The 26,526-nt window shown below is 44.3% G+C and overlaps 1 protein-coding gene across 5 annotated transcripts in view; it reads left to right on the forward strand.

Annotated features, from left to right (window-relative positions):
* The window catches only part of NKAIN2 (sodium/potassium transporting ATPase interacting 2), a gene marked incomplete at its 3' end in the record, with an annotated part of 479,738 nt that overhangs the window by 374,256 nt on the left and 78,956 nt on the right, over window positions 1–26,526 (forward strand). For all 5 annotated transcript variants that reach the window (XM_083731510.1, XM_083731508.1, XM_083731512.1 and 2 more), the window contains one exon: window positions 6,894–7,094. In XM_083731510.1, the coding sequence (XP_083587636.1) occupies window positions 6,894–7,094 (201 nt within the window). The remainder of the gene's footprint in view (window positions 1–6,893; window positions 7,095–26,526) is intronic.

Raw genomic sequence — 26,526 nt, forward strand, 5'->3', positions numbered from 1 at the left:
GTCTTCCACTGCCTCCCACAGTTTGGTCAGACTCATGCTGGTAGCTTCAAGAACACCATCCAACCACCTCATCCTCTGTTGTCCCCTTCTCCTTGTGCCCTCCATCTTTCCCAACATCAGGGTCTTTTCCAGGGAGTCTTCTCTTCTCATGAGGTGGCCAAAGTATTGGAGCCTCAGCTTCACGATCTGGCCTTCCCCTTCTAGTGAGCACTCAGGGCTGATTTCCTTAAGAATGGATACGTTTGATCTTCTTGCAGTCCATGGGACTCTCAAGAGTCTCCTCCAGCACCATAATTCAAAAGCATCAATTCTTCGGCGATCAGCCTTCTTTATGGTCCAGCTCTCACTTCCATACATCACTACTGGGAATACCATAGCTTTAACTATATGGATCTTTGTTGGCAAGGTGATGTCTCTGCTTTTTAGGATGTTGTCTAGGTTCGCCATTGCTTTTCTGAAGACCTAAAGAAAGGGAAAACCTGACCTCCTTTGGGACCAAAGTAGCAACAGCCTCTGTATTTAAAGCAGGAGGCTGGAGCTGAGGAAGGCTGTCTGGATCGAAACCCCTCCTGCTACACTCTTAATAACCTGCAGCCCATCCTAAAGTACATTGAGGGCAGCAGTGTGAAGCCCCTGCCCCTCTTAACAAGCACCAACAAGGAGAAAGAAGTTCCCTGACGCCCTGAAAAAATCTCAATTGCCTCACAACCTTGCTAACTCTAAGGCGCTCCTATTAAACTGCCATGAAGATGGGGTTTTATTCCCACCACTCCCTGTTTTCCCTTAGGGAAACTGGTTTCTTCTCTTTTGTGGGCCATTGGAGTCAAGGCCCTAATGTCACCTGGGTCCCAGCCACAATCTGCCTTCAGCCCCACAGTACCTGAAAGGAGGAACCAGATCAACAAATCCCTTCCAGTCCCATGAAGTAAATCCTTGCTACTCTGCTATATGTTGGGGTGCTGGTTCAGTTTCAATAGAAATGACACTCCTGTATGGAAGGGGAGATCAAATACTTGCCAACAGGTCTTGGCACAAAGAATGTCAAGGTATGTGCAGTTTTGAAACCAGAAGTCAGGAGTCAAGTCCCTCTTCTCTCAGTGGAAAAACCTCAGCTCTAAGGCATTTATAGTAACATAACTAATAAATTGTGTGTTAATAATTGAAGTGAGTGGCCATGAGAGAGTATTTGCAGATCAGCTTTATCACATCAACTAAAAATAAAGGTCTTAGAGACTTGACTGCTGGGCAGGCAGTGCCTAGAATCTTTCCATTTATACATCAGTAAATACAAAATTTGAATAGTGTGCTTGCAAAGTTCACTCTCAATCATGGCCGGCATATAATGACTTTGTTTCACCTAACTGCCATTCTGAAGCTGGTAAGATTTTCCTAGAAAGGTATATGCTGTGACTCACTGTGAAGCATACGATCCCTCTCCTTTAGATTAATGTAGTTTCAACCTTGAAATAGGATGAAAATAATGTGCTGAAGTCCCACTGTTCTCACCATGGGCTATACTCCTGCACTGGTTTTCTCCCTGGCCTCTTGCCATAGTGGATGTTTCAGTGGCCAGTAAACCCACCAACCTATTTTTATGGAGGTTTCCTGGGACTCTTCTTTTTTATACACTTGCTTCTTGCCCACCCAGAATGCACTTTAAGTCAGAGTTGGAGAACTCACATGCTTGAGTATTCTATAGTGCACATTTTTATCTTTAATACAGTTGTAACCTCTTTCAATTATTTATTAACTCTTTATAAAATATTGATGAAATGGAGCCTTGCCACAAAGCAATTTGCCATCTTGGCTGTTGTTAAGATATTTCACATATTAACTGAAGCAAATGTCAAGTGCAGGGAGCCAAGCAACCACTGCACACACTTTATTTTAAATTCACTTAACAACTAACTGTAGATTTATTTATTTATTTGTATTTTATCCTTCTCCGCTCTTCTGTTGGCTAACCACATTGCTTATAACAAAACTAAAGCCTTTGAAAGTGCACCAAATCAGAGATTCGTACCTGAGTTGGAGTAAACAGGCTGTGGGTGAACCTTATATTGAACTGTATTCTAGGGCACATCACCTTTTTCCTAGCTATCACACAGCAACCACTTTCGTGTGTCTATTTCTAAAGATATGTGCAGTGGCAAGAGCTGTGTTCTGCCACTCCCTTCTAGCAGACACATGTCATAGCATGGCCCAGGGGCCAAAGCCATCACTCTGGATCCCTGGACCAGGCCACACCCCGCACTGGCCCTGCTTTGAACACTCCTTGAGTGTTATTTATGGGCTAGAAAATACTTTTCACTTGCTGCTTTATAGTATTTTGAAATCACTTCAAATGTTTCATAGGAACTGATTTCATAATACTAATACTAATACTAATAAATACAAACAAGCCTACTGCACAAAGGTGTCCTTAACCCCTGGCCTACCTGGCAACTAGTCAGTATGCCAAGTCCAAAGTCTGAGGTTCAATCCACACAAGCAAAGTCCAAAGACACAGTCCAGGGTCAATCCAAGAAGCCAGGTCTGAAGTCCAACAGTCAAGATACAACCCAGAGTCAAACCCAAAGGACAGTTTCTGTAGAAATCCATGAACATCCAAGTCAAAGTCTATCAACATGGGCAGTTGAGCAGACATCTGGGTTTGACCCTCACCTGTTCCAAGTCTGCTCCAGCTGAGGAATCACACAATTCCTCCCAGGGCTAGCGAACCCCACCTAGCTAGCTAGGACCTGGGCTGTGGTCCCTTGCCTTGCCTCAGCCTCCTAGAGCGCCCGTCCTGCTGCTCCCTATGCCTCAGAGCCCGCCTTGTTTGTGGAGACAGGGGCCTCTCTGGCTCTGGATCCTGTGCACTGACCCCCATTGCCTTGTCATCCTCTGTCACCCCATGAGCACTTCCTTCCCCATCCCCTGCTTGCCCAGTGTTCCAGTCCCAGCTAAACCCCTCACCAGGTTCCTCTTCCTCCTCTCCATTGTCCTGCAAGATCATGGCAAAAGGTGTCTTGTTGCTTCTGGTCCTGTCCGCCACTGGGATACTGGCCTCAGAAGGTTACCTAGAAAGAAATGCCGCCTTCATGTTGAAAAATGCCCCTTGCCCCTATGTTTTAATGTAGGAAATGTGGTGGTGCAATTCCATATGCTAGGCAGTTAACTGGCATTTTACATTTTCATTTTAAGTAGAGTATGAAAGCTGTTCTCCTTTCATATGGTAAGGGACCAGCTGCCATGTTCCATGCTGCTAGAGATTTTAAGGGAGTTCAATGCAACATATCAAGGGATATTCTCTCCACTAAGAGATGTTCCTCATAGCAACATGTCGATTCATGCCCTAGTCGGGCTCAGCTAGTATTCAATTGCCCAATGGTTAATCTAGTCTTGAATGAAAGAGCAGAATTCACGTTGTTAAATTTATTGTGGCATGTAGAGCGAAATGAGATGACATATCATGGCAGAAAATTAGAGCTGAGTTGATGTAGTTTTCTTAGTTTCACGTTTGCTTTTATTGTTGAGAAGCACATCTGTTTTCCAGGGTGTTTTCAGCAGTTCCCAGAAATTAAATCTAGTTTTTATTTAATTTGTGGACACTAGAAGGAAATGTACAAAAACTCCTCAATACCGTTTTTAAGAATTGTGCTGTCTTTGAACTAGCTCACAGGGAAGTTGTACAATCTCTTAGGCTGTCAGACCAAGTCTAAGGAAGCATAGTTCTAAGGAATTTAAGCAAAATCCTTTTTTATACTCCCTGTACCGCCTTCTCTGAATAGCCGCTGCCCCCAGCCCTAAGAACAATATCACAATCAATATAAAGGGTGTTTTCATTTAGGTCAGGGAACTTCATCAGGTTTGGCCAGACATACTCAGGAATTGTACAGTTCCCTTACTCCAAAGATCCACGAGCTTTCCTGAATTGTGGGTAAAATTAGAAGCAGCACAGTACTTGGAGCTTTAAAAATAAGCTTTTGTGGCTTTTTTCCAGTGCTTTTGTGAATGACTCTTACAAAAATCGGAGAAACAGTTCCATTTTCTTAATATTTGCCTAGCTGTTCAAAACTGCTTCCCATCATTGACTAAGCAAATTCCATCTTGAAACTCGGCAAACAATTCAGTTCAGCTCTACTAGACTTGCATTTTTGTGTTTGATACAAGTTGAAATCACTAAGGGCAGGAACGAATTGTTTTGGTGAGGGACTTAATAGTGTGAGGGAAATACAGTGTTTACTGGATCAACTTACCCACTTGCCTGTTGACACTATCAAAGATTTCTGAAGAGTTACTATCTAGTTTCAACTGTTCCAACATCAACTGTTCATCTGACATGAACTTGTCTCATCTAATATGTGATTCTTCTTGGTTGTGACTATGTTTGAGCCTGAGGGGTGTGTGTGTGTGTGTGTGTGTGTGTGTGTGTGTGTGTGTGTAACCAGCAGTCATCTCTGCAGGATGATTTTTCAATAGAATGATTGGCAAACACCCTATGCTGCTCTACCAGTATCTCTTACAGAAAATCAAGGGCACTATTTCTATATGGATTGCTTTTCAACTGGGCTGGGGAAGAAAGTCAGTTCAGGTTACACCGAAAGGCTAGCCTACCTAATTTGAACCATCCAAAACAACACATGAACCAAAACAGAGCCATCCATTGAAAGGCACACTTTTCCAGCTGTTGCAAAGCATTTCTCCAGCCAGGTAACTTATTTTTAAGAATCATATACTTGGGTTAAGTGTACATGCATCTGTTCGTGAAAATAGCATACAATAATGCATTATACGTGAGGAAACTGATTAGCAAAACTTGTGTAGTAGGCAAAAAATGCAGACAAAATGTGGCTCTTAAGATACGTTTGCACTAAAATGCTGGTTTGTTTTCCTGTAGACTTTTTAAAAAATCACAAACTGATGAGGAAATGTGGAAAACAGAACCAGAGACTGGAAACCGAGAGAAACCAAAACTGACAGATTTGACCATGTCTACTTCCAGAGGGTGGGTGGGGAATCAGATCACAGGTGTTTAAAATTATAGTTTCTAGGCTAGAATTCATGAGAGGAGGCATGCCTAGATAAATTCTTTCTTTTAAAAAAATATGTTACATTCTCACAGGCAGGCCACTTGTGAAATTGTCTAAGCAAACCATGTTTCTAAGACTCCAGCTTGTGCCTTTCCATTGAAATAAACCCATACCTAACCCATTTAGAATCATCTTTTGCCACCTTAAGAATGCCAGGCAAGACACATTTTTGTATATCACCCCCACTCCTGTTTCTCACTTGGACAGAATGCTAAATCTACTTTAATTCACTCATTTTCATTAGCAGGGCTTTCAAATATCATCAGGATTTACAAAAGATTGACTATATTCATAGGCAATAAATAAAACTTGCACAGATGTAGCTCTGTGTCCTGAAGAGGAAGCAACTGTTTGTTGAACTGGGATTATAAATTCATCCTCAACATGAATGCTAGTAAGAATACAATATTGACATGCCAAATGTGTATCAACACTTCCTGTTAAGTTCTACGGCTTCAAGGCAGCTGTTTCCCTGGCAGTCTTTGAAACACAGATGTTAAACAGAAAACATACGGCAACTACTCAAGGCAGGGTGGGAGAGGTCCCTTGCTATTATTGCAGACATTTTTAGAGTCCACTCAAAATTCATTCAGCCTGTGGTATGCACAGCCGTGTTTTAAGCAACACCTATATTAATAGTGTGTTCAACAGTGCTATACACAGCACAGTTGTAATAATGGTGTTTCATCTTGAATTTTGATGCTCCAGAATAATAGATGTGAACAATAATAAATTAATCCACTGATTTTTGTGCTTTAGTACCAGTTGTTTTCTTTAGTTACTAATAAATTGAGCCTCAGCATACTTGTACTACCTAAAAGCGATCTGCACTGTTAGAATTGACAGCATCAATTGCTTGTTGGGTGTCGCAGGGAGTGAAAGCTGGTTTCAGTGATCAGTGGAATCTGAGGAGACAGCACTGATCTCTTGGGGCTGTGAAGAGCAGGAGCAGAGATGCTGCCTTCTGCTGTATTGAAGTTCCCTTGATCAGTGCTCCCCTCCCCCCCAAAAAAATCTTAACTTGATTTGCAAAATGTTAATGATAGAAATAGTGGGATTGTCTGCATGATATGTGGGATTGATTGGGTTCAGAGAGGGCATTTGTGACGTGAGGCTTTGCCTTTCCTCTGCATAACTGAGCACATGTGCTGGTTCTCTTTCTCTGGATATTCCTTCCTACTGAATGTGCCAGCTGGTGGCAGACTTTCTTTTCACTGAAAATACATGAGACAGCCACGGTGCCTTGGGAAATAGCTTTCAGCAATAAGTGTTGCCTTGTGAAGGGTTAGGAAAATAATAAAATGGAGCTGTGTATAAACATTTTTATGGAAGCAGAAGGGGAAAAGACAAGAGCTTGGTGTGATTACAATGTCACATGTATTATACATACATTTTAAGGACATCATAAGAACCCTGTTGGATCAAGCCAAAAACGCACCTAGTCCAGCTTCATGTTCTCATAGTGGCCAAAGAAATACCTATGAGATGCATAGCACATGACATGACATGAGCACAACAGCACTCTCCCCTCTTGTAATTCTCAGAAACTGACATTCAGAGGCACACCTGCCAGTGGACACATTTATCAATGTGCCATCCTCTTTGGAACATAAATGGAATGGAAACGATTCAAATTCCAAATTCAGATTCAATTTTTATTTGAGTGTCATGAGTGAATGAGACTTTGAACCCCATACTTCATTCAACTCTCATGCGTCTTCATAATGGATCTATGTAGATGCCTGTTCTTTCTAATGATAACAGAAAATTGGACCTTGATCCATAATACTACTGCTTCTTCTTTTATCCTCTTGACAGGAAACAGATCTTATACTGACCTTCAATATCTCAATGCACCGTTCTTGGTGGATGGAGAATGGGCCGGGCTGCACAGTGACATCTGTGACCCCAGCCCCAGACTGGGCACCGGAGGACCATCGCTACATCACTGTCTCAGGTTGTGTTCTTGAATACCAATATATAGAAGTGGCTCACAGTTCCCTACAGATCTTTCTTGCAGTAAGTATCCAATTATCTCCTCTTTCAGACCCTTTTGTGTAGTATATCCCAACAGAGTACAATGTAACTATATAGCTAGATAGGCATGGTTTAAGCAGTCATTAAGTTTTAAGCATCCGTTTTCAGTATGAATCGCATTCTTAAAGGATTACTGGTTAGTTGGCATCCGTCTGTCTCAGGAGGTGAAGTAAAATTCTTGGAAAGTTACAGCATCTGCTGTAATGTAGAGACTGATATGGGAAAAACATGTTTTGTTGCAGCTGTGGATGCGCCAAGGCGTTTCTTCTCTCTGCACTCCTCCCAGTGGTCATTTGTCCTCTGGTCACTGCTATGGATTCACAACCTTACTTCCTGTCTTCAGGCACTACATTCTAATATTAATAGAGGGTGAAAAGTCAACTACAAAATTATCACCAAAATGAATGCAACCCACTAGACAGTTAATTGACACCTGCCAAGTATGTGAGAAGCTCTCTCCTGCCAAGCTTTGTGGTCTATCTGTGCAATCCTATGTTGGTTTATTCAGTTTTACTTGAGTTCATGAACTTGGTGCCTAGTAAATGTGTATATAATGTAGCATGGATGGCATAGCAGTTGTGTGCCCAACAATGATGGCAAATAGCAACTGAGGGAGGGGTTACACTGGAATCCAAGGAGGAGCTTGTCTCTGCCTTGCTATTCATATGTGGACCAAGTAGAATCAGTGTGTTGGAAAGATTTCCTGCAGTCTTTTTTATATGCATCTAGTGTTTCTATCATGGGACGCATGTGGCGCTGTGGGTTAAACCACAGAGCCTAGGACTTGCCAATCAGAAGGTCGCGGTTCGAATCCCCGAGTTGGGGTGAGCTCCTGTTGCTCGGTCCCTGCTCCTGCCAACCTAGCAGTTTGAAAGCACGTCAAAGCGCAAGTAGATAAATAGGTACCGCTCCAGCGGGAAGGTAAACGGCGTTTCCATGCGCTGCTCTGGTTCGCCAGAAGCAGCTTAGTCATGCTGGCCACATGACCCGGAAGCTGTACACCAGCTCCCTCGGCCAATAAAGCGAGATGAGCGCCGCAACCCCAGAGTCCTAGACCTAATGGTCAGGGGTCCCTTTACCTTTACTAGTGTTTCTATCATCTCTGTTTCTGCAGATAGGAGATACCTAAATGAAGTAATCCACATATATGTTCTTCAGTTCTAATATACCAAATTTCCCCTAGTTACTTTCTTTGATTTAGAATGACCACAAATAATTCTCGGTTTCGTGGTACACTTCACTTGGTTCAAAATGATGGATTCTTCTTTCTTTCTTTGGCTCCTCTGTTTGACCAAAACAAATGTCTGAGGTATGAGCTGGTTTGGTGATAAAAGTATATTAACTCATGTTGCTCTATACATTAAAATGTCCTCATTCACTTAATGGCTATTGATTTTGCCCGCTTGTTTCAAAGTCACCATTTCATTTTCAAATCCCTTGAGTTAACAAATATAATTTCATCAAAATAAAATAATCTTAGTTGAGATATCTTCACTACACATTTCAAGTCCTGATAAAATGTCCTTATAAAATGTTGACAAAGCAAAAAATTATTTTAAAAACCATCATTGTATGACATTTTCTTGTTGGCATCTACCTGTCTTGGGAGACAATGAAGGAGTGTGCCTTTGGGGGGTGAAGTCAAGCTGTTGGAAGGTTACAGCGCCTGCTGTGACTGTAGAGACTTGATGCAGGAGAGACATGTTTTGTTGCAGCTGGGGCAAATGAAGGCATCCGGTTGTGGTGGTGCAGATGCACCATGGCATTTCTTTCCCCAGTGGTCATTCCTCCTCTGGTCACTGTTATGGGTTCATGACCTGTCTGTCTCCAGGCACTGCGGTCATCTGCAAGCAGTTGAAGTTGCCAGCCTTTATGTCACGTTTGCAGAGAATGCCTGTGTTTTGGTTTGCATATTGTTTCTTAAACTGCAAATTAGGTAGGTTTGTCTGCAAATGCAAACCAAATTGAATTCCCCCCACACACACACACACACTACTATCTATATCCTTACAATAGCATGCAGCAGTTGTAGGATGAGCAAGTAGAGGATTAAAACATTTACTCACTTTGTCCATGTTTGTTTGCCTGTTGTGTGATTTGTGCTATTTTTTCACATTCTTACCAATAATTTCTGGACCAAACAGCAAGAATTTTCATCCACTCTTGGGTTACCACTCTCCTGCACTGCAACAGTAGTGTTTTGGCTGGGTGGATTATACAAATATATGGAAGATGAGCATAGGTCACAAACATATAATTTTGTATCGTTCACTCCAAGTGATTTATTTTATGTTAAAATAAGACAAGCCACCTAATATTTGCAATGCGCAATCTATTGTCGTTATAAATCAGAGATTTATCATTGACTCTAGTAGGAAGAAAATCACACCTACAAACTGTTTTTACACAGAAATTATTATTATTATTATTATTACTATTATTACTGCCCTTCATCTGAGGATCACAGGGCAGCTTACAGTGTGTGTGTGTGTGTGTGTGTGTGTGTGTGTGTTTCTATATTTTGTATATGTTTCAACGTTATCCTTTTGTAGGAAAACGAAAATCATTTTTGTGGGAATTATTTCCAGTTTACCATTCACTTCTACCAGACTAAAGGGATGAAGGTGAATGAAAACTGCAAAGGGAGGGCCCAGTGGCTGTGTGTAGGGATGGATGGATCTGTCAATTCCAGTTTCTCTCATTGTTCCCGCCTTGATTTTAGTTTGCCACATGGCTGCCTTGGAGGCATGGCATAACACAAAGTGGCTGCCGGATCTAAAAGGGCAGAAAAGGAAACAGGACCTCAAAATGGAGCAGATATGCCCCTCATCAACTCCATCCCACCACCAGTGGGGGGGGAAGGGCACTTATATCAGGTGCCGCCACTGTTGCTCACAGTTGAAAAGCACTTTACACCTCTGTTCAGTTCTTGGTGTCCAGTCCTGCCATCCAATGAAATGTGGGCATTTCTAAAGGTGTGTGTTTAATGTAGGAAACACTGAGCCACTGCAAATAGGAACTGAGCAGGAAGAGTGAACATTCTCTTGTACACTGTGAATTTTGGAGAGGATATTTATTGAGACCTTTCACGGGTGCCATAGTAGGTTCTCCTGGGCACACTGGCACCCATGGGCACTGTGTTGGAAACCTTGTCCTAATATGTGTATTTTTGTACACATTGTTTGGATTGAGAACTGCATCACAAAATTCACAGAATTTGAATTCTGAAGGATGGCTGCATTTCTGTTTGTATATTGTTTCAGGGAGCGTGAAAATTAAAATGCAAACCAAATCAAATTCCCGATCCACCCGTAGCTGTGACAGATGGATGTTATGTGTAGCTTGTGTACTGAACTCCACTGGCTCCCTTTTCGTGCTACAGGTCTCTGTCATACTAGGCATCCAGTGTGTACACACACTCCCTACAGGGGATAAAATAAGCAAAAGATAATTCATTCAGTAGAGCATGAGACTTTTAATCTCAAGGTCATGAATTCGAGCCCCACATTGGGGAAAAGATTCCTGCAATGCAGGAGGTTGGACCCTTGTGGGTCCCTTCCAGTTCCATGATTCTATTTGCGAACAACAGTCCTAAGTTGCACTAATTGAATCAAAGAAAAATTATTTATCAGCTCCCTCTTCTCTAAATGCAAATGTAAATAAATGTGCTACATATGCTACTAAGCATAATTCAACAGCACTATAACAGAAAAAATGAGCAAAAGTCCTTCCTTCATATACTGTAAATACATCATCACTAACAACTTAAATACAACCAACTACAATAATTTATATAAAGGCTGGCTATTTCCATATTGATCCTGCTGAGTGCCTTCCTATATAACATGCTATGTATTGACCACAATTTCTCTTTGCTTGCACTGAAACTAACGTAATACACTGCAAGAATTATCATGGTACCATTACTAACTTTCCTTTCTGTTTAAAAAACAAATCCCGTAATCAAGTTAGCTATTCTAGAGCTTTACAGTAAGTGCTTGCCTTTCGGGACAGCATAATTAATTTTAGGGTTGAGATGAGTATTTGGGACCTTGTAGTTTCGGTGTGCAAAGGGGGCCTAATATGTTTCTCCAAAGTCCTGCAAAAATTCACATTGTTACTGTAAAAGGATCAAGCATCTGCAACCTCAGGGCCATTTTTGCTCTTATTGTGAATTATCTTTGTTTGCCTTTGAATATTACCACCAAGCAAAATCTTATTGTGATGACATTACCATAACTAGAAGGACTGTTTTCAAACAAAAAGCAGCAGCTGATTGGAGCTGCAAAGAGGTCAGCCATTGAGATGGTGCTGGTTGAATGCAAGCGCTGCAGCAGTGTGGGCTGCATAGGTTATGTGCTGAAGATACACTTTTTCACCACCTTTTGTACTTCTCCTCATGAAAAGTCATTCAAACGTACCCACACTATGCATTTAAGGTGCACTTATGGCACATTCAAAGCACATGGCTTCACCCCAAGAATTCTGGGAAGCGGGGCGTGTTAAAGGTGCTGGGAATTGTAGCCCTGTGAGGCATTAACCAGCACCATGACCAGGCCCAAAGGCAGACTGCAGTGGAGCCAAGTAATATCTTCAGAAGGACACGGATTCTCAGTTCAGAATCATTACCTTATGTTCACACATACAGAGAAATTTCTAGAAGACCTAGTGGTTTCTAAGAATCCTAGTTTCAAATCAAGTAGTTTTTAAAATGCAGGTTATGCAACTCTAAGATCAGCAAGACAGATCAGCCAAATAAAACAGGGCAAGCAATGTGACATTGAATGTACTTTAACAAACAGCTGCTTACTGATTGTGGCAGATGTTATGGCATTGTCATATGGATCCATTTGTTATAGGCTAAATGGTCAGTGTTTCCTTGTAGTGGTGGGATCCTATTTAGATCTAGGTCCCTTCCAGCTCTTTGATTCTAGGACTTTGAGCACTGCTGGCACTTCTGAGCACTGGTTCAGATCAGAACAAAAAGCAATGGCTACAGTTTTAAGCAAGGGCACAATTTCCCCCACAAACTAAGGAGCCAATTCGGTTTTGTAGAACCAGTGGGAAAAGAAGAAGAAATGTGACCTGAAGTCAAATGCAGCTTGCCAGTAAAATGAGAGATATCCTATTCTTTTTTTCTCAGGTCTAAACAAGAAGTTCCAAGGCTCAGATTTATTAGTCCCTAACTTTGGGACCTTTCCTCCAATCTCTGGTTGGAATTAGGCACTAAAGTAGAAGTGAAGACAGCCACATATGGCTGGCTGGAAGACAAACTTGCTTCCTTCCCTCTTTAGTGTCCCAGCCACGAAGGGCATGCTCTTAGTTATGAAAAGTGCCTAGGTTTGGTTTGGTTTTTGCAACCGTGTTTGACTAGGTATTGCTTCCATTTCATTGCATTGTGCCTTTTGTTCTGAATATTTTGCTGTATGCAAATGAGAAAAGAGTCAGATTTGTCAGAACTTCAGCTCCAGTGCCTGAACCACTTAAAATCAAGTTTATGATGAATGTCAGTATGGTTACTTTCTGTTAACCCTTCTCAGAACAGCCAAAGACCTCTAGCATCCAGATGGTGAAAGTGGGGGCAGGGTGGGTGTGACAATTGTAGATTTCTCTTTCGCTAGAAGAAATTTTCATTATACTTCTGTCAATCAAACACTGCAAGAGGTTTTCAAATAGCAGGTGCTATCTATATATCCTTGGCTCACATCCTGCTGAAATGAGTGGCTTTCATATCAACTTTTATAAGGAACATGTACATATTACATATCTGCAACTTACAAGTGAATGTTCATCTTGAAGAATTTTCTTACAATGTATTGAAGAGAACCCACCAAGACTTTCTGTGAATCAACAGACTGGCAATAATTTGTCATGTTAAATGAACCAAGATCTTTTGTAATCAAGTTTGGGCTCACTGGGCATGGTGGAGAAAAAGAACTTTATTTGATTAAGATGGAGCTCTTAGCTAGGTCAATACAATTCTTTTGCGTGCTGAGGTCCCCAAGACACCCCAAACCCAATAACTCAAACTTCACACATTATTTTTGTTTAAGGTTTTGGCATAATTTTGGCCACAACTTTATTATCAATACAAATTGTGAGTGGTTGCTTAGGCATTGGTTAGACTATCTGTCCTCCCCGCCTTGGGGACAGCCCTGACTCCGTAGTCAGTGCGGAAGAGCAAGATCAGGGTCAACTGGAGCTGCGAAACAGACCCTCAGCTAATCCCCGCATGCTCCTTGGAACTTACACGGCCCGCACCCTGCACCAAGGGTTTGGACGAAGGGGATGGTAAGTTCCAGAATTCCTTTAACGGAATACCCGTGCAGCATTGGAGGGGCAGGCCCAGCCTATCCATACCCCTCCACCAACCAATTTTAACCAATGCCTAACCGCCAACCTTACAAGTTGTGACGATTTGCTACGCAGTAGGCAAAACCCAATTGGCACACACTAATCAGCCAAGAGGTAAATTCCTACTGGGCCCCCGCACCAAGGCGAACGACCCCATGACAGGCATAGCAAGGTCAAGCGAAGCCCAACAAGGGAGGGCGGGCGGGAGATCCGATGTCCACAGCAAAAGAGAAAGAGAAAGCTGTGGACCTTGCTTAAATAGCCACTGACCCCACCCCTAAGTTTGCAACATCAACTTTCCCCAGATAACCAGATCCTCCCATCTAAACAAGCCCTGGCTTTAACTTGCCTAGCAATCATGGGGTGCCTTGTATAGCCCCATCCGCAACCCGTGCTCTCCTTTTAGTGAGAACACGCTTTGCGTGCTGAGGTCCCCAAGACACCCCAAACCCAATAACTCAAACTTCACACATTATTTTTGTTTAAGGTTTTTGGCATAATTTTGGCCACAACTTTATTATCAATACAAATTGTGAGTGGTTGCTTAGGCATTGGTTAGACTATCTGTCCTCCCCGCCTTGGGGACAGCCCTGACTCCGTAGTCAGTGCGGAAGAGCAAGATCAGGGTCAACTGGAGCTGCGAAACAGACCCTCAGCTAATCCCCGCATGCTCCTTGGAACTTACACGGCCCGCACCCTGCACCAAGGGTTTGGACGAAGGGGATGGTAAGTTCCAGAATTCCTTTAACGGAATACCCGTGCAGCATTGGAGGGGCAGGCCCAGCCTATCCATACCCCTCCACCAACCAATTTTAACCAATGCCTAACCGCCACCCGAGCCCTTTACGCTCGCCGCCAACCACTCACAGACTAAACCACACCCTCAACTTGGACACCACTGCATCCAACCAGACATCATTCCCCATCGGGGAAAGATGCACCCCATCATCCCTGAATAATTCAGAGGCCTTGAACGAAATCAGAGGGTGAGGAATCACAAATCCGCCCAAACCAACCACCAATTTGCTTGCCGCGGAATTAATCCGCTTCCTAACTCTTTCGGTGGCCGCCGGGCAAGGGCTACCCCTCCAAATGCGGCGTTTCAGCAGCTGCGACCAAATTAGTGTGGTTGAAGGCACCAAGGCCGCCAAATCCCTCAAGTCCAGTAATATGGCAGCACGCAGCCCAAAGCAGGAAGAGGAAACCATATCATTCTCCCCCAGCTGCACCACTATCGCTGTAGGGGGGCCAGCGTGGAGGACCCGTCTGTGCATGAGAGGCAATAATTCTCTCCACTGCATCCCTCGTCTGGAAATCCAGGACACCTGCACGTGCTGCGGAAGGCCCAAGCCAGCTCCCAGACCAGATTGACGAGCTCTGACAGCGGCCCAGTGCACAATGCTGTGTCCCACTATCCAAATACGGATAGCGGCCAGACCTAGGGTTAAAACACAAAAATGTCAGTACACACACCACCATTATTTCCTCACATATACTTTGAATGCATCCGATCTCCAACGACCCAGGTCCTTTATCCTCCTTGCAGACAAACCCCAATGGGCAGCTGTCGTTGCGGCACCAATACGGAAGGAGTGAGGAGCAAATTCCGATGCTTTGCGGCCGCAGGCCACTACCACCTTGCGCATCACCTTAGTGAACTGATGCCGGACTAAAGGGTGCCCATTTTCATGAATAAACAAAGGCCCCTCGCCTGCCGGCCGCAAGGACAAGTATCTCTTAAGATCCTTTACGGGGCAAGGACCCTTCTCTCCCGTTGCCGAGAGCCGAATGACGGCTCCCCTACCCACCTGGTCGGTCTTCGAATTCCTGATATGCACCCTCAGGTCCGACTGTGACATGCTCACGTCCTGCAACAGCAAACCCCTGGAACCTCCATCCCGTTTTTGCTCCAGGACCACCTCGCCTACCCTCAGTGCCCCAAAGAATGCCAAGGAAAAGGCTGCTGAAAATAGACGGGCCTCAAACTTGGACCAACAGATGCTCCGCAGTTTACTGCGCATCTGTATCAGCAACTCAAAAGTGATGGGACTTCTGGGAACAGTCCTCGATGGGGTGAGCCGTCCCCATCCCTCCAATGCCCGGCGCACCACAAACTTCCTACATGGGTCCTTGTCAAAAGTGGCCCTGCTAAAGAAAGAAATTGCTGCCGAGTGAAGTCGCAGGGTCCTAGCCGCCCGGCGCATCTGGAACAAATGTGCCAGATACTTAAGCACCTGGGCAGTAGAATGAGGGGTGATGACCGCCCCCGCCGATTGGCCATTAAAGGACAGAAAATCAGCCCAGGCCTTCTTATAGGACCTTAGCGTGGAAGGGGCGACTGATGCTGCTACTCCCTGTGAAACTAAGTGTTGCCAAGGTTCCAGAGATGATCCGGGAAAATCTCCGGACGGTCTCGAGCCTCTGGCGCCAATGACCTGAATCGTTCCATCTGAAAACGGGACAGAGCATCAGCAATCTCGTTAGAAATACCCGGAACGAAGCGAGCAGAAAATACAATATTAAAACGCAGACAGTGCAAAACAAACACCCGAAGCAAGGCCGAAACCCTAGACGACCGGGATGACTGCTTAGCTAAAACAGTCACTACTGCCTGGTTATCGGACCAAAAACAAACCCGATGGTCCTTAAAATGCTCGACCCACAAGTGTACCGCAACAACTATGGGGAAAAACTCAAGAAATGTCAGGTCTCGAGTTATCGCTTCCCCACACCAAGCCTGGGGCCAAGGTTCAGCACACCACCTGCCGTCCCAAAACAAACCAAACCCCAGTGACCCTGCCGCGTCCGAATGCACTTGAAAATCATTGTGGAGGTTCAAAGTGTCCTGCCACAGTGATACGCCATTAAATTCTTCCAGGAATTCCAGCCACACACGGAGGTCGGCTTGCACTTGGGCGGACAAACGAACCCTATGATGCGGTGCCTGCAGCCCCGAGGTAAGTTTGGCCAGGCGAGAGCAGAACGGGCGCCCCGGCGCCACCACCCTGCAAGCAAAGTTTAATGACCTAGCAACGACTGAAGCTGTCGCAAGGTAACCTTCCTCAATGGGAGCAGTTCTTCAATGACCTTCCTTAAAGCAACTAACTTATCTGGCGGCAAACTAGAGGTTTGGGCCACGGTATCCAACAAGATACCCAAATAGGTAAGTTGCGTAGTGGGACCCTCAGTTTTCTCTGCCGCTAATGGAACCCCCAGGTCTTCAGCCAGGGACGCAAAGGCACGCAGCAGAACCACGCAATTCCCCGTGTCCCTCGCGGAGGCCAGTAAAAAGTCATCCAAATAATGCGTAACCCCGCCCAAACCGGTTCTGTCGCGCAAGGCCCATTCCAGGAATGAGCTGAAACACTCAAAAGCCGCACAAGCTACCGAGCAGCCCATGGGCATAGCCTTATCAAAATAGAATCCCCCGTCAAACTGAAAACCCAGCAGCCAGAAATCCTCAGGATGAATTGGCAACAAACGAAAAGCCGACTCAATGTCGCACTTGGCCAATAGGGCACCAGGCCCAAACTTCCTTATCATCTTGATCGCATGATCAAGAGAGGCATACTTCACCGAACAGAGCTCCGGGGGAATTACGTCGTTAACCGACGTACCATTAGGATGAGAGAGGTTATGAATTAGGCGAAACTCCCCCGGGGCCTTCTTGGGAACTATTCCCAAGGGTGAAATGTGCAAATTAGGAAAGGGGGGGGTGGCGAAAGGACCAGCCATACGACGTAAAGCCAGCTCCTTTTCAATTTTCTTACGCGCCACACCAGGCATGTCCTTAACGGATTTCTGGTTCCTAGGATTCTGGGCTACAGGGGCCACGACCACTGGGATCCTAAATCCCAGCGAAAAACCATTACTCAAATACGACGCTGACTCTCTGTCTGGGTAAGATTCCAGTAACGCCAGTAACGGCTGTAGCCGAACCGGAGTATAGGCCAAAGAAAAGATATCACTTTCCTGCTCCGGGAACAGGAGGCTGGGCAGGGACCTTGGGGGGCTGCTGGGAGCCCCCTCCCCTGCGAAAGGGCCGCCTGGCCGCGGAGCAAGCAGAAGCCGAGTGGCTCCCAGAGCATTTGTCACAAAGGTGTGCGAATTTACAGGCTTGACGTTGGCAAATGCCCTTATTAAAGTCCCAGCAGAACCACTTGCGCCCAACTTTTTGGGTGGCAGGCTTGAATTTTTGCAACTCAGAAGCCTTCTTCTCAATACGTGGTGCCACATAAGTGGTCCACACATCCAAGTCCTTCCTGTCCCAGCGGGCCGTCGGTATCTTGGCCGCCCTACGCCTAAAGTTCTGGTCATATGATAATGCAGCAGTCTCGCCAGCCATCGTAAAAGCTGAACGGACAATAGACAGATAAACCCAGAGGTGCAGAGACCTCTTGGGATACGCTGCAGAAATCACACCAGCAAAAACCTGGAAACTATCCATCCAACGTTCAAAAGTCCTGTCAGCCTTTGCTACAATTGTCCGTCTTTTGGGAACGGAAAGGCCCTTGTCCAGCGGCTCCCCCGTAGCCCCAGTAAAGCTTAAGGGGGGCCCCCTCATCACTGCTAGAGCTGATGGAGGAAGTACCTGAAGTGGAGGACGATGTGTCCCTCCGTCTCTTCTTAGAGTGCCTCCTGGAGCCCCTTTTTCGGCGACGATGCCCACCGGAAGAGGACCTTGGAGGAAGAGGAAGACTGTCTTCAATCGAAGAATCTGACGCTTCACCCTGTTGCACTGCACCTGGGGCTGACTGAACAGAGACAACTTGTGAATGAACTGGATTAGAATGCCCCAGCGCTGGGGGCCGTACAGGTGAGCCCCGTACAGCGCGGCCCCGGGTCGATGCGCTTCTTCTGGCGCCGACCCTGGCACGACCACGGCCCCTAGGCACTGCATCCTGCGATACAGGCAGCACCGAAGGTTGGACCTGCGGAGCATCAGGTAAGCCAACTCCGGCTAACAGTGGCTCCCCTTCTTCACTAGATGATGATGCAGGAGAGGAAACATCCACCGGGGGAGGCGGGAATGCTGATGACGTTGACGGGGTCGAGCAACGGTGTAGCAGGCCATCCATCTCCGCCTCTACCCTTGCCAGTGTCACCGGGTCGCCAGACAAACTTGAAACCATAGCCTGGATGCGTTTCAAGGACTGACCAGGCTGCGGAGATCGCAAGGCCTGGGATGGGCCTTTTATAGGCCGCTTCGAGGAGCGGGCTGGAACAGGCCTTCCTGCTGCCTTCTTAGGAGCCATTCCTACTACTGGTGAGAAAAGAAAAGAAAATAAAATTAAGTAGAGGAGAAAAAAAAAAAAAAAAAAACCAACTAAGTTCTTTAAGACGCTAGAATCTGCAAGAAAATGAAGCAGAATGAATTAAATAGTTAATTAAAACTAAGACCTAGACTATAAAATGATGCACCAGTAGACAGGAGGCAACCACTTGCTTACAGATTATGCAACAGATCGGTAACCCAGGAGCAGCTGGGAAGAGCACCAGCCACCAAATCAGAAGCTGTCCAATACGGAAACAAACCACAACCTTGTGCTCTTTACCAGCACACACACCTACACTAGCCGTCCAGGCTGCGTGCAATTGAAGAAATTAATTGCCTGCAAACATATCAACTGCCACAAGAGGTCGCAGTAGTACCAATTATACTCAGCCTAGGATAAAGCAACCACCAGGCCCTGCAATTACTAGGCCTGAACGCTAGAGGCCGCCACGTGGCCGAGAGGAATCAAAATGGCGCTCCCGCCTAATGAGGCTGCAAAATGGAGGCCTCACAGCTCTCCGCTCAAATCAATGCACCTCTGGGGACAACCAGCGGCACCCAGCCCCCCAGCAACACCAGGCCGGCCTCCCAGGGCCTGCTACAGGGCAAGGTAAGCCACCCCTAGCCAGGCAGCCAGCCGCAGGGAAGCTACCAACAGAAGCCTGTGGGGAAGGGAGAAGCAAGGACAAACTGAGAAGAAATGTTCCCTTGACTGGGGATCGACCCTGCAAGAGGGCAGGGGAATTGAGGGAAGCCCTCCCCACACGGCCCCTGGGCCCAGGCCGAGCACCCCCCCCCCGACTAAATTAAAGGGAATCAAAACAAACAGGAAAATTAAATAAAGTGGGGAAGGATCTTTCAGCAACAAATTAAAGAAAGAGGAGAAAATGGAGGAAGAAAAACAAAGGGAAAGGGTATACGACCCAAACTTCTGCTGTAGTCACTCAGAGATCCGATGAGATCCGATGTCCACAAGATCCGATGTCCACAGCAAAAGAGAAAGAGAAAGCTGTGGACCTTGCTTAAATAGCCACTGACCCCACCCCTAAGTTTGCAACATCAACTTTCCCCAGATAACCAGATCCTCCCATCTAAACAAGCCCTGGCTTTAACTTGCCTAGCAATCATGGGGTGCCTTGTATAGCCCCATCCGCAACCCGTGCTCTCCTTTTAGTGAGAACACGCTTTATTATTATTATTTTTTAAAAAAGCAGAACTATTGATTCTAACTGATACAGATAGGTGCCATAGAAACACTAGTCCTTAAGTCACGAATGAGTGAAATTAGTAGAAGGGAAGAAGGATTTGAGCCACCCCCCAATGATAATGTAATAACACCATCATGTCTTATTAGCAAAGAAGTGACCAGCTTTAGGCTGCTGTGACATTGCCTCAGAGCATGGTATATTCCTGAGAGTCTGCTTCACAGTAATATTAAGGAACACCTCATTAGGGGTGGAAGTACTGAAAAAGAAGCTTCTTTTTTACCTAGCCGCATTAATGTATTGTTTATCAGGTCTGATTTACCTAGTCACCACAAGCCCTTCCTTTTTAAAGGGAATTTCATATACAAAACCTGCCTTTGATCTTTTACAAAGAATTTTTATTTTAAATTGGGTTTGATGGAAACTATATGGAATAATTCAACACTTTTGTCAGCTTCGCAATGAATTCCATGCCTTGGGCTCAGGAAGACTAATCCTGGACTGTTATCATTTTATCTTGCAGTTCATCATTACTATAATGCACTTGCCAAATGACTTTCATGATGATGGATTGGCTGTATTAGGAAGGAGGGCATTTATATTGCAAGGGCCCTTGGGAAAGTACAGAATGGTGCCTTGCACCCACCTATAGAAACTCAGAGAGTGCTTCACTTCACTTAGTTGTGCTTCCCATGTACTTCCCATTACCTCCAGCAACCAGAGAAGGAACCTGGCATCTTTAAACAGTTCAATAAAAGTATAGTAGTAGTAGTAGTAGTAGTAGTAGTAGTAGTAGTAATTGTGCAAGTTCACCTGCTTTTTGTGCTTCTTGGAAAATATATGAATAGTGAAATCACACTTATTGAGATGTGCTAGTTCCCCATCCACTCATTACTATGAATGTCTCCAAATGTGGGTGCACAAATCACTGGGATATCAATTTTGCATACTTCCGGTGTAATGTGCAAATCTGTCCCTTGCTGTGCGTGTTTATGAATGAAAACGCTGCATGTATTATATAGAGGCAGGTTTGGGGGTAGAGTGAATGGTAGAGAGCAAAAATAATTATGGTTCTCATATTACTTTCTCTGAGAGATGCCTTTATTAAGCCCAAGTGCAGATTCTGTGGATAGCAGCTAATGGATTAAAAATTGTGGAAGTTTAAGATGCAATTAGAAAACCACTTACTATGGAGCAGTCCCAAAGGCATTCCACAATAAGTAGTTTTGGTAATGGTGAGAGTAAATAATCAGCTCCTGACTATGTGGTTTCAGGACTGCAGTGTAAGTGGGATTAAGAATTGCAAAGCTGGAGCCTCTAACATAATGAAATACCTTGTGGAAGTATTAACCACAAAAGATGCAGTCTTTACTTTCCCTTTTGGCTTCTGACCAAATAATATGGGCCACTCCTTTGTAGATATGTGTACATAAAAGATAGGATGTTGGACCAGGGTTCAAATCCCAACTCAAGCCATGAAGTTCACTAGATAACTTTGGGCCATTTCACTGTCTCTCAGCCCTACCTGCTTCACAGGGTTAGTGTGATAGTAAAAGTAGCATAGGGGCAAGGAAGCTCATACTTTTTTATTCTCTCTTTCCCAATCCAGTTCCCCTGGGGGGTGGGGAATCTCAGGGGGGTCAATACTGAAGCATTAGGTAGGAAAGCTTCTGAGGGAAAAGGAAATTGCCCTAAATGGTACAGAAATACCTTGCACAGGCAGAACTTGCCTCTTCTCCAGCAGTCTCCCCTTTTCTCAAGAGAATTCCCCAAATGCCCAGAGAGCTTTTTCAGAGGATAAAAGGTAAAGGTAAAGGTACCCCTGCCCGTATGGGCCAGTTGTGTCCGACTCTGGGGTTGCGTGCTCATCTCGCTTAAGAGGCCGGGAGCCAGCGCTGTCCGAAGACACTTCCGGGTCACGTGGCCAGCGTGACGAAGCTGCAGCACCAGCGCAGCACACGGAAATGCCGTTTACCTTCCCGCTATAAAGCAGTCCCAATTTATCTACTTGCACTTAAGAGTGCTTTCGAACTGCTAGGTGGGCAGTTCAGAGGATAAATATAGCTAAAGGCAGGAGTGGGTGAGAAAGTCTCCTTGCATGATCTTCCTTCCAGTTGCACTACTTGGGATGCAAACTTTATGGGGCATAGAGTATGTCGCGCCCTTTGGACATGATTTTGATTTCTCTCTCCCTGATAAGTAAGAAAAATAATAACTTAGTGGTGCAGTCAGACGTGGCTAGCCTGGGGGGACGGAACTGCAACACTAGCTTCCCAGCATCAGGGTTATTATTAAATCTCTATAGCTCCCTTCATACAGGGCATTTTATAAAATAAGAGTTTCTGCAGCTTACTAGGTGAAGACGTTGGGACACTATGGGCACAACAGCAGAAACAGTCTTGCACTGTACCACATCACCCTTCCTGCTTCCTCAACCCTCTACCAGGAAGTGGCAGTTCCATTGCTGCCAGGAAGCTAGTCTTGCCCCTCTGCTGTAACAGGTTAGCCATTTCTGAATGTAGTGATTAGAGACACAGGGAGAACAAGATCAAATACCCATACTGCAACGAAGTCACTGGTGACCTTAGGCAAGTCCCTCTTTCAGCCTAATCTACATCCCAGGGCCATCTTGAGGCCCTTGGGGGGAAGGCATGATATAAATATTAATTATTTAATTAATAACAGAGAGCTGTACCTTACAGTCACCAGAATATGCTGCTGAAAAGGGGGGGGGGGTCCATGGTGCGATTTGCTTTGACACCTAGGAGCAATCATCACATGAAACCATGTAACGATAAAACAGTACCATGAGTTGCGGTACACCCATCACCGCAATGGGTGGTGGTGAGAATGAACTCACAGTGTGTTGCTGATCAATGCAATGCACAGTCCTGAATGTTATGGCAGGATGGCAGTAAATTCATGGGATTGCTGATGGCTTTGCATGAGGGTGATGTCTCATTTCTACAAAAGGGGTTAGTTGGACTAACATCTATGAGAACCTTTGTCGTTTTTGTTATAGGCCCTTGGGACTTGTCTTAAAAAGATATTTTTTAAAATGTTCTGCAGGCTTCAGTGAATTATCATCAGCTAGTTACTAGATTTTCATCTGGTCTGCACTGTAGCACTGGAGTCTGCCTTTCCTCATGTCACTCACTGTGCCTTCTCAAGCAGGCATTCCTTCATTCTGCCTCTGCTGCTAGAAAGAGGCAGCGGCAGGCAGCTTGAAGTGAGCAGCTGTCCCCAAACAAAGAAGGTAGAAATGGAGGAAGGGCTGTCGAATCCATAACAATAAGCACATCATGACATAATTACAGTAAATCTCCAGAGTGATCTTTATGCACATAATGCCATATGTTTTCAGAAGAGGAGATGTGCCAGTGTGTGTATTATAGTGGAATGTAAGCATCTTTTAACAATATTCCTGGTAGTGCTGAATTGATTTTTTTTTTTTAATCCAGGAAAGTAGTTTATATGTGATGAGAGAACAAATCAGTTAAGTAAGCTGTAGGTAAAATTTTAATAATGATTTTGTTTTAAGGCTGAAGGGCATAAAAAGACAAGAGGAAATGATTGACAGACATAATAAATATTGTCCTGTACAGATCATCAATTTAACCCTTCTGAGCACTCATAAGTAATCATTTTTCTGGTACTTGTGTAATATCCTTTCATTAGGTTATGCCACTATGCTATAACAACAGTTATGGGAACAATTCTTTATCACTGGTGTTTTCATTTCACAGATCAAGAACTTATCGTCACTCATCCAGATACTCTCAGTTCTTGTTTTTATTTGCATGTGGTATATTTACTCCAAAAGGCAGCACAAATTGGGTCCACTTTATTCTCATCAACACTGTGTGTGAGAGTGACTCAAAATGTTTTATCAGAATCTGAAGCTAGTTCACCCTGGTCCGAGGCCACTGTGTCGCAAATGCTTTGTCACAGAAAAGCTCAAAGTTTTCAGGCACGCAACAACTTTTGCAGCACAAATTCATCGGGTAGAAAGCATCCTTTATTGACAGAAAACTGTCAAGGTTCTTCACATACAAAAACTGGATTGGGAGGAAACAAGGAATTTGTGCCAACTTTGGGGGAGAACCACCCCATATTCTAAGTCATGGAACCTGCTCAAAGCCATTCAGTGAATTCCTAATTGAAGGGGCATTTGGATCTTCTATACCAGAGTGGGGAAACATTTTTTCTTGCCAAAAGCCACATTTCCTTGGAGGTAATTTGTTTGGGGCTGTATGCTATTGGAGGCATTAATTTTAAAAGGGCATTGTTGTTCAGCATCTTTGGGGTTTATTCTCTGTTTTTATCATTTCCACTGGATGCTTCAAGGTGGAAGGGGGCTGCATGCCAGAAGGAAGTGGACCCAAAAGTGGGTAGGAACCCCCTCTTTTCAGTCTCTTACTGCCACCCCATTCTCTCTCACTCTGTCACTTTCTCTCCCACTTCTTCCTACCTGGCATGCTGGGGGCGGGTGAATGTTCTTCCCAGAGGTCTGACTCATCGCATCCAGAGGGCTTTTACTTTTTCCTTCATCTATTTCAGATTTCCCATTTTCCCTCTTTCCTTCCCTCTTCCACTCTCCAAGCTTCCCATCTCCCTGTGTGAAATTAGGTCAAGGGCTACATGTTGCCCTCAGTTCACTGGTTGGTCACCCATGCTTTATACATTGTATGACCCAGGTTACAAATGCCAATTCAATGTCCTTCTAACAATGCATATAATAGATGTTTCACTGTTCGTTTTTTTCAATGTCTTTGTTTGACTTTGAGTCGGTTAACAGCATTTAATGCTCCTACATACAAAGCACTTGTCAATATATGCAATAGCTTGTGGTCCGTCAAAGATTAATAAACTGCACTCTCCATGCCTGCTTCAGGAAATAACTTAGTCTTCTGAAGATTCAAACAGGATGGTATTTTGTTTTAAATATGGGTGGAACAGCTTAAAAGCCAATTGATATTTTCAGTATTAGCTGGTTAGACTACCCTGTTTTTCAGAAGATAAACAGCCTAATGTCCATTAGAAAGAAGCTGGCAGTGGACCTAAGTGGTAACAAATCAAAAGATCAGCCAGCTAAAGTTCAGTGACTCCAAAGGTTTACAAACTTCAGTTTTCAGGAATCAATGTTCTTTTTAGTTGGAGTGTTTATATTTGATATAGAGCTGTCCTAAATCAAGAGACAACATCATTCCATCTCTTTTCCCTTATTCCAGAATTTTTAAAATCATGCTAGTCTGAAATGAAAACATACAGTATTTGTTATACTGAACCATCACAATGTGAATGTATTTTTCTTATTTAAAACCAAGATGCCTGACTTGATGCTGGGTAGTATAAATCCTAAATGCTACAAGAGCCTATGATCCTAGATTTCCTACTCCCATTCTTCTTTGCCAATCTTTTTGCTTTCTTAAAATTCATGTTTCAGATTTCCTTGAATAATCATTTCCTGAAAAGCTGGGCATAGCTGTCTTTCCCAGTTGTCTATGATAGCACATTAATTATTCTCACAAGAAAAAGTGTTTAGGCTTAACACAACTATTCCTATGTTTTCATCATGACGAAATGAAATAAATCCTGAGACTGAATCTGACATGACATTTTAAAGGCACGGAGTTTGCTCCATTATCTGTAAAACAGTGAATGCAGGTGTCACCCAGTGTCTATAAATGTAACCCGAAAAGCAGCACTTTAGTCTATTCAAGCCATATACTGCAGTTCTAGAAGGAAGTTACCAGGAATAGTGAAACTATACCCATCAATATCAATATGAAGGACAAAGTTGCAACTTAAGTTCTGTTTTTTCCTGGGCACTTTGCTAATCAAAAGGTCCACCACCAGGTTCAGAATGCTTGAGAACAAAAACCCACATTTGATCTTAATGTCCTTTGTGGTTGCATAATAAGAACAGGTGTAGGAGTGGATTAAGATGGGTTTTTCTTGGGGGGCAGGTTAGAAGCAATTTCAACTTTTAGCTGTATCTTATGATGATTTAAGAGAACTTTTGAAGTCAGGTTATACAGTCTGAGAAATCACTCTTTCAAAAGTTTTGTAATTCCTACTTGAGCTAAGAAGCAGCTCTATCAAAGGTTTAAACCATGCTTATTGAAACCAAAGGCATTGCTGGCATGCATTGAACTACTACCATGTGACAAGCTGTGTTTAACCAAAAGGACACACTACGGAGCAACTTTTTCATCTTAATGAGGAAGCTAATGTATCCAGCATGACATGACAGTAGAAGATGGACGAGAGAAATCAGTCTTCTAGAGTGAGCAACAACAAATAGCAGGGCAGAAAGGGGAATACCAGGATGAATGATGTTGCACTAAGTAAATGCAGTTACACATGCGCTGGATTAATTACCAAGTTCTGCAAACATAAGCAGGAAAATAGTCTTATTTAGGAATCACTACCAGGGATCAAAAGGGACGCAGGTGGCGCTGTGGGTTAAAGCCTCAGCGCCTAGGACTTGCCGATCGAAAGGTCGGCGGTTCGAATCCCTGCGGCGGGGTGCGCTCCCGCTGCTCGGTCCCAGCGCCTGCCAACCTAGCAGTTCGAA

Source organism: Podarcis gaigeae, assembly GCF_964106915.1.
Source record: "Podarcis gaigeae genome assembly, chromosome: 3".
Classification (NCBI taxonomy): domain Eukaryota; kingdom Metazoa; phylum Chordata; class Lepidosauria; order Squamata; family Lacertidae; genus Podarcis; species Podarcis gaigeae.